Raw genomic sequence first — 14,734 nt, forward strand, 5'->3', positions numbered from 1 at the left:
TTGAATTTAAATAACAAATAATTTTCTTACAGTTTTAGCCTGTTATCTATGTTCTGCATGAAGTGTTATTTCTTGTATAACACTGAATGGAAACTTTCACTAAAAGATGATGGTTACCTAAAGAGAAATTGATATCAATAGTTATTATCTAAGTTTAATAATCACCAAATGCTTGATTATTATGATGGTGATAAATAAATATCAATTTTCATTATATAATCGCAATAATCACCAAATGCTTGATTATTATGATGGTGATAAATAAATATCTTGATATCAGATTCTCCCTTGTTTTGAAACACAAGTTTTTATAAGTGTTGGAAAAACAATGATAGATTAATTAATTTACTGTATACTATAGGTTGACAATCTGAAAATAACCAAACCAACCAATGCAGAGACAGTAAACGGTGCAGGGTCAGCGGCTAGTGGAGAACCAAAATCTACTCCTGACCCTGGAGGCGCTGCAGAAGGTGGCCCAGAAGATGACGGTAAGTGATATCCTAAAAAATATTGATAATTAAAAGAAGTTTTGAAAAAATTATCAATAAACACTACATCTGTTCACTTATATTTTTTTTCTGTACCATATTAATTTCAAAACCCATTCACATTCACATACATTTCGCACTGTATGTGACCTGTAACATGTTGAAATTACATTTATGAATTATAAGCATGATAAGGCAACTATATTGGATGTGACTGTTATAGATTAGGCTTACCTTGTCACACACAATCAATACAGACAAATGATGATGGGTCTCATTTGAGACTAAGCGTGGCACGGGATTGGCCAATTCTTAAGGCATCGGCCTAACCGGATAAGAGACAGACACACTTACTTTAGGAAGTGTGTCCTACTTCTAGATAATGTAGTACTGGTGTTTGAAAACTAATAATAGAAAGATGCTTTTGAAATTTTGAGCTCTTCTATTTTAATAGTATACAGCTTGAATAAAAATGTACTGAATTTTCATCGATAAATCAAATAATTCAACTTCATTTGAAAGATGAACAAACACTACTTCGGGGATCTGCGCTACGCAGAAAGTAAAATCAATACACACACGAGACCGAGCAGTTTCTAAGTAATGATTTTATTGGTATTCTTCAGACATGCATCAGATCCATATATATGTGTGCCTCCAATCGGGAGTACTACAATCCCGGTTTCAAAGGTTTCCTACCTTCCTCCGGTTGAAGAGAAAATTAATAGTGGTTTAAAATATTTCATGAATGAACATTTTTCGTTGCTTACTACGATTTTTTACAAATTTCTATTCATTAGGTAAAAGCCCGAGAGTATCAGAAGTATCTGGTATCTCATCTGATCTCGGCCCACAACAAACTCGGACTATAATAAACTCGTCCTTTTACATATTCGGCATTAGAAATCGGACTATAACAAAAATCGTAATTATACTAATTGCTATTTTAAAAGACTCCTAAACAAAGTTCTTGCTCAGTTCTTAATATTTTTATACGACCGCAAATTTTGAAAAAAATTTCGTCGTATATTGCTATCACGTTGGAGTCGTCGTCGTCGTCGTCGTCGTCGTCGTCGTCCGAATACTTTTAGTTTTCGCACTCTAACTTTAGTAAAAGTGAATAGAAATCTATGAAATTTTAACACAAGGTTTATGACCATAAAAGGAAGGCTGGTATTGATTTTGGGAGTTTTGGTCCCAACATTTTAGGAATTAGGGGCCAAAAAGGGCCCAAATAAGCAATTTCTTGGTTTTCGCACTATAACTTTAGTTTAAGTTAATAGAAATCTATGAAATTTTGACACAAGGTTTATGACCACAAAAGAAAGGTTGGGATTGATTTTGGGAGTTTTGGTTTCAACAGTTTAGGAATTAGGGGCCAAAAAAGGGCCCAAATAAGCATTATTCTTGGTTTTCGCACAATAACTTTAGTTAAAGTAAATAGAAATCAATGAAATTTTAACACAAGGTTTATGACCACAAAAGGAAGGTTGGTATTGATTTTGGGAGTTTTGGTCCCAACAGTTTAGGAATTAGGGGCCAAAAAGGGACCCAAATAAGCATTTTTCTTGGTTTTCGCACCATAGCGTTAGTATAAGTAAATAGAAATCTATGAAATTTAAACACAAGGTTTATGACTATAAAAGGAAGGTTGGTATTGATTTGGGAGTTTTGGTCCCAACAGTTAAGGAAAAAGGGGCCCAAAGGGTCCAAAATTAAACTTTGTTTGATTTCATCAAAATTGAATAATTGGGGTTCTTTAATATGCCGAATCTAACTGTGTATGTAGATTCTTAATTTTTGGTCCCGTTTTCAAATTGGTCTACATTAAGGTCCAAAGGGTCCAAAATTAAACTTAGTTTGATTTTAACAAAAATTGAAACCTTGGGGTTCTTTGATATGCTGAATCTAAAAATGTACTTAGATTTTTGATTATTGGCCCAGTTTTCAAGTTGGCCCAAATTGAGGTCCAAAATTAAACATTGTTTGATTTCATCAAAAATTGAATAATTGGGGTTCTTTGATATGACAAATCTAACTGTGTATGTAGATTCTTAATTTTTGGTCCAGTTTTAAAATTGGTCTAAATTAAAGTGCAAAGGGTCCAAAATTAAACAAAGTTTGATTTTAACAAAAATTAATTTCTTGGGCCTCTTTGATATGCTGAATCTAAACATGTACTTAGATTTTTGATTATGGGCCCAGTTTTCAAGTTGGTCCAAATCAGGATCTAAAATTATTATATTAAGTATTGTGCAATAGCAAGTCTTTTCAATTGCACAGTATTGTGCAATGGCAAGAAATATCTAATTTCACAATATTGTGAAATAGCAAATTTTTTTTTAATTAAGAGTTATCTTTCTTTGTCCAGTATAGTAAGCAAGAAATATCTGCATGAATTTTTTTTAATTGGAGTTATCTTTCTTTGTCCAGAATCAACTTAAATCTTTGTTATATACAATATACAATGTATAATTATTCACTTTTTACTACCAACTGATAAATTTAAATAATCTTTACCATTCAGTGATAACAAGCAGTTTTTTTACATCTTAATATTTTATGATGTATTTAAATGAGTAGTAATTGTTGCAAACTCCATTAGAATATTTTAATTGAAATTAGTTTTGGAATAAGGGAAAGGGGGATGTGAATAAAAAATTGGGTTCAATTTTTCTCATTTGAAATTTCATAAATAAAAAGAAAATTTCTTCAAACATTTTTTTGAGAGGATTAATATTCAAAAGCATAGTGAATTGCTCTAAGAGAAAACAAAAATTTTAAGTTCATTTGAATACATTCATTCTGTGTCATAAACCTATGCTGTGTCAACTATTTAATCACAATCCAAATTTAGAGCAGAATCCAGCTTGAATGTTGTGTCCATACTTGCCCCAACCGTTCAGGGTTCAACCTCTGCGGTCGTATAAAGCTACGCCCTGCGGAGCATCTGGTTCTTCTTGGGGTCTATTTAGTTGTATTTTGAGGGGCCAACAGAAGGGAGGAATTTACTATAGAACCCTAAGGGATTTTTTTTTAATTTTCAATAACAATAATAAATTATAAACTTGAAGAAAACAGTAAGTGACAGACACACATGGTTTTCAGTAATGATCACAGGACCATAAAACAAATCAAATTAATTAAATTTAGGTTGAGTCCATGGTGTCACCCCACCTAACTCCTCATGTTTGAATACTTAAAAACAGTCAGATCCCCACTCCTAAACATTATATGTTCTTATACGTTACAATAAAACAAATCAAATGAAATAAAAGGCTCACCCCCTAGTTTTTTGAGAACTTATTAACAGTTGAGATCTCCACCCATATACCATATATATTATTGTATGGGACAATGAAATAAATCAAATGAAATATAGAGGAACTCCAGCAGAGGGGTCAGTCACCCCACCCCTTTCTTTTGAGATCTTCACCCATAAACCATATATATTTTTTTATGTGGGAACAAAACAAATCAAATGAAATAAAGTGGGTGTCCCTTTGGGTCAGCCCCACCCCCTCATGTCTGAGAACTTGTAAACGGTCGAGATCCCTACCCCTAAACCATATATATTTGTGTATAGGGCAACAAAACAAATTCAATGAATTAAAGTGGGAGTCCCTTTGGTTCAGCCCCACCCCCTGTTGTTTGACAACTTGGAAATGGTCAAGATCCCCACCCCTTAACCATATATATTCTTGTACTGAACAATAAAACAAATCAAATTCAAAAGAAGGCGAGTCCCTAGGGGTCACTCCCATCCCCTTGTTGTTTGAGAACTTGTAAACGGCTGATACCGTATAGCGGGTTATTTTCGCGGGGTGTAAATTTTCGCTTATTTTCGCGGAAAGAACAAAATCGCCAAAATAAATTCCGCCAATTTAAAAGTGAACATGCAAAGGTAATGTTAAAAATGTTGAATCCGCCAAAATAATAACCGCCAAAATTTTTCGTATACCTTATTCAATGAAAATCGTGAAATTTTACACCCGCGAAAATAACCCGCTATACGGTATCCCCACCCACAACCATATATATTTTTGTATGAGAAAATAAAATAAATCAAAATGAAATATAGAAGAAGTCCACAGGGGTGACCCCACCAACTTCTTTTTGAAAACTTATACGGTCGGGATGATAACCCCTAAACCATATATATTCTTTTATGGGGCAACACAACAAAACCAATGAAATATAGTGGGAGTACCTCTGAGTCATCCCCAACCCCTCATGTTTGAGAACTTGTAAAGGTTGAGATCCCCAACCCTTAATCATAAATATTCTTGTATTGGACAATAAAACGAATAAAGTGAAATATAAGGAAGTCCCTCGGTGTAACCCCACCCCATCCTGTTTTGAGAACTTGTAAACATTCAAGATTTTCGAAAACTTGAAAACTGATGAAATCCCCACACTGAAACAACATATATTCTTGTACGGAATAATAAAGCAAATCAGATGAAATAAAAGGCCAGTCCCCTAGGGCCACTCTTACCCTACCTCCTGCCTGTTTGAGAACTTGTAAACTGTCTAGATCCCCACCCCAAAATCATGAATATCACTTTATACTGCAATCAGCTAGTTTACTGTACAGATAAAGCTATACGTATAAACATTAACTTTATACGTCAATGACCCCAACTGACCTATAAGCCCCGCCTCCTTATTGTATTTCATCAACAACATCACGTCACGACCATGACAACGCAAAGTAAAAATGGTCAAACTTTTTTCAATTTAAACTTTTATGTCTTTAAATTGGTTATTTATATATCATGTTTATCAAATGTTATTAATTAAGTTCATTTTCCCTTTCTAATTCCTTAATATGCCAATGTCTTACCACCTGGACTACGCTCATAGGGAAATATCCCAAAATGGTACCTCAAGAGGGAAATTCCAAACACTTTTTTTAACAATTTTTGTTACATGATTTTTCATTTTTCATTTTTTTTTTCGATTTCAGTATAAAAACAATATACGTATAGTGTCTTGAAATGTGAAATTTATTTGTATTGGGCACGAAACGGGAAAATGCTCGGTAGAACCTCGCATTTTCCCGTTTCTAAGCCTCATACAAATAAATTTCATATTTCAAGACACTATACGTATATTGTCTAATTACTAGACCAGACCAATTTGTATTGGACTTTGCTTAATGTCAGGCGACCTTGGGAATGACTAATTTTGAGAGCTTTGTTTGAGATACTTCATAGCAGCATCCTGTTACAACTATTTCTTGATAAAGTTTTTTCTTTTTTAAGTAGGAAAAAAAAGTTAACCATGCAATCTACACACAATCTATTTGAAATATTACAATCTACCTTTGCAAACTTTCCACAGGTGCTATCCAGCACTTTGATTTGAACAGGTGACAGTAAATGTCGAATAATTAAGCGTGAAACATGAAAGTCAAATAATTAAGCGTGAATACAAGAAAAAGAAGTCTAGCGCAACACGGGAAATTCCATGTGCTATTATGGCAATGAGAAGCGGGATATGGGATACCTCCATGACGGATGACCTAAAAAGACACAAAATATGATAATAATTTGCACTATAATTTTCACATGCACAAAGATAGGTTTCCTGACTTGGAACAGACAAATTTACATCAACTTACAGGGCTCACGCTACCAGGCGACTTGGGCGAAGAAGTTGCTTTCCCGACCGTCACTTCGCTCTCTCCAACCCCCAAAAGTGAAGACAAGTCGCCCTGTTGTTTACGATACTTGCTTTCAGTCGCTTCCGTCATCGGACATTTTCAATTTTTACCAAGTTGATGAAACATCAACTTTTTATTGATAATTAAAGAAATTTAGACATAATCGATTCATTATCTTATGAAAAGAGGATGAAGCATTGATTTTGCAATATGTAGCAAGTTATTTAATAAAAATACAACTTTTTATCACTTCGTGCACTTCCGAAAGTTCGGGTGCTTGTCCCTCAAAAACGTACATCAACCTAACTTTCGGCTGCTTCATTTAAACGTGATAACAGTTGCCTCCAGTAAATTTTCAATCCATTTATTGCATTAAAAATGTCATAATCCTTTCCAAATAACTTGTCAAACATCGTTTATTTTTGTAAATTTTCTTGCAATTGTCCACCATTGACCGATTTCTAAACTACGGATCAGAAACGGACCAGCTATGACAGAAATCCGTATTTTACAAAAATTACTACGGATGCACGGATGGAACAGCTTACAGAAGAATATTGATCCCAAAAGGGAAAATTGCGCATTCCACACGCATTAAAAGATTTTGGTTACATCTAAATAAACTCATCATTGATTGGTGTATATCATTCCCTATAATTTAAATAGATTGTTGTAAGCTATTGTAAAGTTGCTTAACTTAGACTATAACACTAATGTCAATATATTATGGCCGGCTTACCTTTATATATATATCTTTTGATGAGAAACACTGAATTTCATACACAAGCTAGTTTTTAATTAAATTGTAATTGTTATTTTATAATTTCTTTACCTTTTTAGAAAATTTTTTTTTTTTTAGTGCTTGATATTTAGTTGGTAGTTTCTCACAAGGCCCTTAGTAAAATTTAAACAACTTTTAATTTGAAAAATGGAATTTAGAGTTAAATTATAAGAAATGTCTGTAATATTTTTTCTCTTTTCTACATAGGGAATACTAAAGAAGATGAATCATTGCTGAGGAAATTGATCCACTCAAAGTTGATATCTTCAAAAGCAAATTTAGAAGTTTTGCAGAAAGATCCTAATTCTCCATTGTATTCTGTAAAAACATTTGAAGCTTTAAATTTGTAAGTACATTAGATTAGAAAATTAAGGAGATGTGGAATAATTGCCAATGAGTCAACTATCTTTCAAAGTTCAAATAAAGAGGATATAAGGCCAGGACTTTTTTAATTTGTTGTTTAACGGATCCACGGACCCGATTTTGCCGATTTGCAGAATAAAAATAAAATTGACTTTTCATACTCCCAAACAAAAACAAATCTCTAAAAAAATTAAACACCAACGGAATTGATAACACTTTCTGTTGTGGAAACTAAATCCTCCAATTAACGTATCTATAAATAGACAAATCAATCATAATTTACCTTGAATTGTCGTTTGCGCAAATAAATTTGCAGAACGAAACCTGCTTAAAACCCATTACACATTAAGTTTGTTTCTCATATTTGTCATCATTCCGTATGATAGAAAAATGGAAAAATGCCTTCAACAATGAAATAAAAACCATACCATATACTAGTAGTCAGCTATAAACATGATAAAAGGCCTTTACATGAAAAGTACGAAACAATTCAATTGAGAAAACTAACGGCCTAATTTATATAAAAAAACTATAAACCAAAAACAAATATGACAGTCATGAACTACAGGCTCCTAACTTGGGAGGTTTTTTTTCATCAACAAAAGAAAAAATATTTTTTAAGGATATCTGATTCATGGTTTTACACAAGTCTGCATTAACCCTATATTGACATTGTTCTGTGTTGAACTTTATATTTGAGACTCACATCATGACATGAGCCCTCAAAGTCCACAGAAAATTTGTATCACTTGAAAAACAACTAATTCACAATATTGTAATTAAGATTTTAAAGTTTATATCACTAAAACCTTTTTTTTTATCTGTTTTTAGGAAAAAAGAATTATTAGAAGGTGTTTACAAGATGGGATTCACAGCTCCTTCAAAGATCCAAGAAACAGCATTGCCAACTCTCTTAGCAGACCCGTAAGTTTTGATGACCTATCATCTAACTATAGATTTTACAGTAAAAAGTATTTTTGTTTTCCCCTGGCTCAAAAATATCTTGACCAATTAGTACCATTTAGCCATTCCATCAGTCCTCCTTCTGTTTGAAACCAATGGATTTAATGGTCATATCTTGTTTGATATAATTCATGGTTGTTTCTACAATTCAAGAAATAATAGGAAATCAATAGAATTGATGAATTCCGCACGATAACTTTACTTTTAATACATGTCTTGACAATCTAGATAAAAAAATAGTCACCATAAAATTATTACTGTAGATTCATTTATTTTCGTGGGTAGCAATTTTCGTGGATTGCTGAAAACTTTCATATTAGTGGATATTTGATTTCGTGGTTTTGCCAATCTCTTTTTACAAAGCCTATTGAAAATAAGTTATTTGTTGCACATTTGAATTCGTGGTTCACCTGTATCCACGTGGGAAAACTATGAAAGTTGGTATGCAACGATTGAATAATGAATCCACAGTATGTTATGAGAAGATGTGATATGATTGCCAAGGAGATACATTTCCGATGTAGTCCAAAAACTGAGTTTTTAAGAACTATAAGGTCACTGTACAGCCTTCAATAATGAGAGGGAAAAAACACATGCCTCCCTGCAAGTAATAAAATGCCCAGTGATAACAAATCGTGAACAATCCAAGATGAAAAATAACAGTCTATACATCAACCACTGAATTACAGACTTCTGCTTAAGTTAGATATGCACATACAGAATGTGGCTGGATAGAACCTCTTTTTGGGCTGCCAATCTCCTGCATACCATCACATTTTAGACATGCACATACAGAACGAGGCTGGATAGAAAATCTTTTTGGGCTGCCAATCTCCTGCATACCATCACATTATAGACATGCACATACAGAATGTGGCTGGATAGAACATCTTTTTGGGCTGCCAATCTCCTGCATACCATCACATTATAGATATGCACATACAGAATGTGGCTGGATAGAACATCTTTTGGGGCTGCCAATCTCCTGCATACCATCACATTATATCATTACAAATTCAAGCAGCTCATAAGCAGATTAAGATAGAAATGTTTGACCATTGAAAAACAACTTCAATGGCAAGCCAAATGAACGACCTCAAAGGAATAATAGTATAGCCTCTCAATGTAAGGAATGTAAGTATGTTTTGGTGATTTCTACCTTTGTGGAGGGAAGTGGATTTTAACAGGATGAGACATTTTTACAGTTTATTTATATTTGCTGATCAATATTCAGTATCCCAAAATGTTTTGATTTTTTAGACCAGTAAATATGATAGCACAGAGTCAGAGTGGAACAGGGAAAACAGCAGCTTTTGTCTTAACAATGTTAAGTAGAGTTGATATCAGCAAAGATTATCCTCAGGTTTGTATTGGCCATTATTTATTTTTATAAGATCTCATTAAGTTAGGTGTAGGTTTGAATTAAAATAGTAAATTAATATGAAAGTGTGGGTCACAGAAATATTAATCCATACTTCAGGTTGTACAAAATTTTAGAGTTAACATTGAAAAAACACTTGTATGCAGAGAAAGAAAACTTCACAATTTTTTTAAATGGACTATGAAGTTAAGGTAATAGAAAATGCTTTCAAAAAATAAAATGAAAACTTTGGGTCACTGTAATCACTTCCTTGCGACATAATGAAATATGTGATTTTTTTCTTTCATGAAATCCTTAAAAAAATATTTTATTTGCCCGAGTTATCTCCACCTATATGGCAAAGTAAAATAAAAATGGCAACCACATCAGAAAAATGAAATAATGTTAGAATTTCGATTTTTCATTTTAGTGTCTCTGTTTAGCCCCAACATATGAATTAGCTTTACAGATCGGACAAAATGTTGAACAGATGGGACAGAAAATGACAGGACTAAGAATTAGTTACGCTGTCAGAGGAGAAAGAGGTATTTCAGTTGTTCTGTCTAGTAGTGAACCAATAATCAAGTACATCAAGTATATTTATAATGCCAGTGATATTGTTAGCTTTTTTCAAAACTACCTCTACCCTTTTTTATTGGGAAAATATGCGTCATTTTCATTAAATTGGAAAATTTACGATAAACCATGAATTTGACTGAAACTTCAATTTACAGACCCATTTTCAAGAGTCAATTCTGCTTTAAAATAAAACCCCATTTTGTCAGTGATGATACATGAATAGACCCTCAAATGTGCACATATAGTCCTTGTAGGCAAGAAAATTGTTTCAATGAGTGTTTTTCAGTTAATATTCATGCACAATTACTACTGAGACTGCACTGTTTGGGAAAAAAATTGTCTTTTTGGGAATAATTTTAAGCCATTTTTTAGCTCACCTGGCCCGAAGGGCCAAGTGAGCTTATGCCATCACTTGGTGTCCGTCTTCTGTCGTCGTCGTCGTCGTCTGTCGTCTTTGTTTTCGTAAACTATTTCAAGAATCTTCTTCTCTGAAACTACTAGGTCAAATACTTCCAAACTTTAACTGAATGTTCCTTAGGGTATCTAGTTTATAAATTGTATCCGAAGTTTTGATCTATCAACAAACATGGTCGCCATTGCTAAAAATAGAACATAGGGGTCAAATGCAGTTTTTGGCTTATATCTCAAAAACGAAAGCATTTAGAGCAATCTGACATGGGGTTAAAATGTTCATTAGGTCAAGATCTATCAGCCCTGATATTTTCAGATGAATCAAACAACCCATTGTTGGGTTGCTGCCACTAAATTGGTAATTTTAAGGAAATTTTGCAGTTTTTGGTCATTATCTTGAATATTATTATAGATAAAGATAAACTGTAAACAGCAAAAATGATCAGAAAAGTAAGATCTACAAATAAGTTAATATGACCAAAATTGTCAATTGACACCTTAAGGGGTTATTGTCCTTTAATGACGATTTTTCACAATTTGTTCGTCAATTTTGCTAACTTTAAAAAATCTTCTCCTCTAAAACTACTCAACCAAATTCAACCAAACTTCAACTGAATGATCAGTATAAAATAAAGTTTGTATTTTATTTTCTATTTCGTCAAAAAACATGGCCATCATGGCTTAAAATAGAACACAGGGTAAAATGCAGTTTTTGGCTTATATCTCAAAAACTCCAGCATTTAGAGCAAATAAGACAAGAAGTTAAAGTATTTATTAGGTCAAGGTCTACCTGTCCTGAAATTTTCAGCCGAATTGGGTAACTGGTTTTTCAGGTATAATGCCCCTAATTGATGATTTTAAAGAAATTTTGCAGTTTTTGGTTATTATCTTGAATATTATTATAGATACAGATAAACTGTTCATAGCAAAAATGTTAAGCAAAGTAAGATCTACAAATAAGTCAATTTGACCAAAATTGTCAATTGACCCCTTAAGGAGTTATTGCCCTTTAAAGACTTTTTTCACAATTTGTTCATCATGTTGACTTACTTTAAAAATATCTTCTCCTTTGAAACTTCTGTATCAATTTCAGCCAAACTTAGGCTAAATGAGTTTCAGAGTATCTAGTATAAATTTTATATTTTATTTCCTTGTATGTCAAGAAACATAGCTCCTATGGCTAAAATAGGACATAGGAGAAAATGATTTTTTTTTTTTGCTTTTAAAGAAAATAGGACGATTCAAAGAACATTTAAATAAACTGAAAAGCCAAAATAATCATTGATGAGAGATTTAACCAAAAAAATTAAGGTGAGCGATTCAGGCTCTTGAGAGCCTCTTGTTTTTCAAATTGTGACTTTTCTTCAGGGGAAAAAGCCTTTATTCTTCACTAATTAATGGCAAACAATATCACTGAATGCAAAATTGATTATTTATAGTGAAAAAGAATATACTAACCAGATCTCTCCTCTTATTCATCTATCACTTAAATATATGTACATTGATAAGATACCTTATCATATACTTATAGAAAAGATTACGATTCAATAACATTTAAATTAAAGGCTATTAAAGGATTACTGGAATTATTGACCAGATTCCTTAAAATTTCCTTCAGATAGGCTGATAAAAGAACCTTTATGGTCTGCTTCCAGAATGTTATCACGTGCCTTTCTGTAATTTCCATGACACTTCTGCATTTCCAGAAATTTTTGAAAAATAACAAAGTGCAGAAAATCTCAAGTGATCAAAGACTTTTCAAAAACTGTTTGAAGAACCAAATTGAATTGAAAGACATAAATGAGATGCCAAAAATTGTCCATTACAATTTAAAGGAAAAACTATGCACGTGTTAGGGGGCAACCGTCGGAGGAAAGATGACAATTTTTTTTAAAACTAAGAACATGATAATTGTTTTAACAAGATAAAAATAAATGCTTGTTATTTCAATAAAAAGAAATGCTTGTTATATCAATAAAAAGAAATGCTTGTTATATCAATAAAAAAAAATAAAGTTAAGTTTGTATTTGGTTGTCCGTAAATTATTATGTAAAAGTTAAAAGAAAAACAAGATTTTAATAGTTGTTGTCTGTGTTTCTTCTACTGCAATATATGATAAAAAGATCATTACATGTCATTTTTTTTTATCAGACCCTCTATCGGCCCTTAATTATATCAGCTCTAGAGCCTACAGCTGATAAAGGGTCATATAATAATCTTTACTTGGGTCAATATCCCTATACAGCTCTAAGGCTGATATCATGATTGAGGGCTGATAAAGGGTCTGATATGAAAAATGACATGTAATAATCTATACTTGGGTCAATATCCCTAATGCGCCTCAAAATGGGGAACTCAAAAGTTGTGTGTAAAACAAAAAATCTCTGTGTAGTGATAAGTTTCTATGATAAACAAGTGACTGAGCTTAACCATTTGTGTTGATTGAGAAAGTAAGGGAACATACAATAAATGTGTAAAAACTATGGAGCTATTGAATGTGTTCAAAGTATGTGTTAAAAAAGTGTTTTTTTTTAACAATGAGGAGAGGAGCCCATCACAAAAGGATTCTCAGGGTTTGGTAATTTAAGGAAAAAATAAATCTCACTTTGTACCTCAAAACTTAACCACAAATGTAAAAATGTCTCAGCGTCGAAACGAGCCATCATACATATCTAAGTTAATGATATGGACTGAGCAACAGAAGAAAATGTTACCATTACAGTCTATGGAGAAACAATTTTGAACATTAACCCACTAAACTTGACCTAACTAAATTGGCAGAATATAGCATTATGTAGAAGATGATCAAATATAGCTTTCTTTAGATTTATTATTATATGTGGGAAACAAATTTTCATTGTTTTTCTTTGTGTACAGTTAAACCAATTACCATGAATTTAAATGTTCAATGAATAATTTTTTTGGAGGTTTGTATGCCTTATTTGGACAACCTCAAAATTAAATATACATGAAATACAATGTTTCCTTTATCCATGATAATTGTTGTCTATCAAAATAAATAAATTCTCAGTTTTTGATTGCCATTTGTTATTTTACAGTTTCCAGAGGACAGCAAAAAGATGACCACATCATTATAGGGACACCTGGCACGGTGTGTGATTGGGCAATTAAACATAAATGTTTTGACCCGAAATTATTAAAAGTATTTGTACTGGATGAAGCAGACGTCATGATAGCAACACAAGGTCATCAAGATCAGTCTGTTAGGTTACAAAGGTAAGTAAAGTAGATCAGTCAATACCAATCCATTACATTTTAGAGGTCAAATTATTTCTGTGTGAAATTTTATATGTTATCAGGATTTAAAATGCTCCGTCACAATTTTTTTCTATCAAATTCTTAAAGTTTGTTTATTTTGATAGTACAATATTGTGATAATTTTCTGATGCTATAAGGATAAAAAATGAACACTTTATCATACTAGCATATCAATGCCGGAAATCTGACTTTCATCAATCAAAAATATTTTATTAAAGAAAATTAAAAGATCAAAAGTTGTACAGTTTAGGCTATTAAAGATTAAATGGGTATAATCCTGCATGCAATTATAGTTCTGTGACTGCCATTAAAGTATTCTCAGGTTTGGCATTATTCAAAATTTTCTCTAGATCATATCATATCAGTAGTCAAACCTAACGAATGGGATCTTTTCATGTCTTGATTTGTACAATGGTTGTTTTATTTCGTTGGACACTTAAATTCGTGGATAAAGTCATCCACGAAAACCACGAAAATTGGTACCCGACAAATAAAAGTACTTTCACAGGAAATGTTTTAATTACATTGTAATGTTAAAGGAATATTAAGTTTCTCAATGATCAAAATTAGTGTTTGTCAAACTGCTATATAACCAGTGTATTTTTCTGATAAAATGGTTGTTTTTTTGGAAATTTTTACATTTTTGTCAAAGGGTCAAAGTAAATCATTTGTCAAAACTTTATGAAAATTAAAAGAGCCAAATAAATTTCAGTGAATGTGTTCGGTACCACCTTAAGTAAAATGCATTTTAGAATACAAAAATATTTTTATGCCAGAATTGTTTTTGAACAGTTTATTCACAGAGAGAGCTTCACTAAATTTTCCAAGTGTCAGTGAAG

The 14,734-nt window shown here is 32.4% G+C and overlaps 1 protein-coding gene across 2 annotated transcripts in view; it reads left to right on the top strand.

Annotated features, from left to right (window-relative positions):
- LOC134692061 (ATP-dependent RNA helicase DDX19A-like) overlaps window positions 1–14,734 on the top strand; it is a 36,580-nt gene that overhangs the window by 10,451 nt on the left and 11,395 nt on the right. For both annotated transcript variants that reach the window (XM_063552426.1, XM_063552427.1), the window contains 6 exons: window positions 362–491; window positions 7,148–7,286; window positions 8,135–8,227; window positions 9,527–9,629; window positions 10,057–10,171; window positions 13,676–13,853. In XM_063552426.1, coding sequence (XP_063408496.1) covers window positions 362–491; window positions 7,148–7,286; window positions 8,135–8,227; window positions 9,527–9,629; window positions 10,057–10,171; window positions 13,676–13,853 — 758 coding nt within the window. The remainder of the gene's footprint in view (window positions 1–361; window positions 492–7,147; window positions 7,287–8,134; window positions 8,228–9,526; window positions 9,630–10,056; window positions 10,172–13,675; window positions 13,854–14,734) is intronic.

The sequence above is a fragment of the Mytilus trossulus genome, chromosome 12, assembly GCF_036588685.1.
Source record: "Mytilus trossulus isolate FHL-02 chromosome 12, PNRI_Mtr1.1.1.hap1, whole genome shotgun sequence".
Classification (NCBI taxonomy): domain Eukaryota; kingdom Metazoa; phylum Mollusca; class Bivalvia; order Mytilida; family Mytilidae; genus Mytilus; species Mytilus trossulus.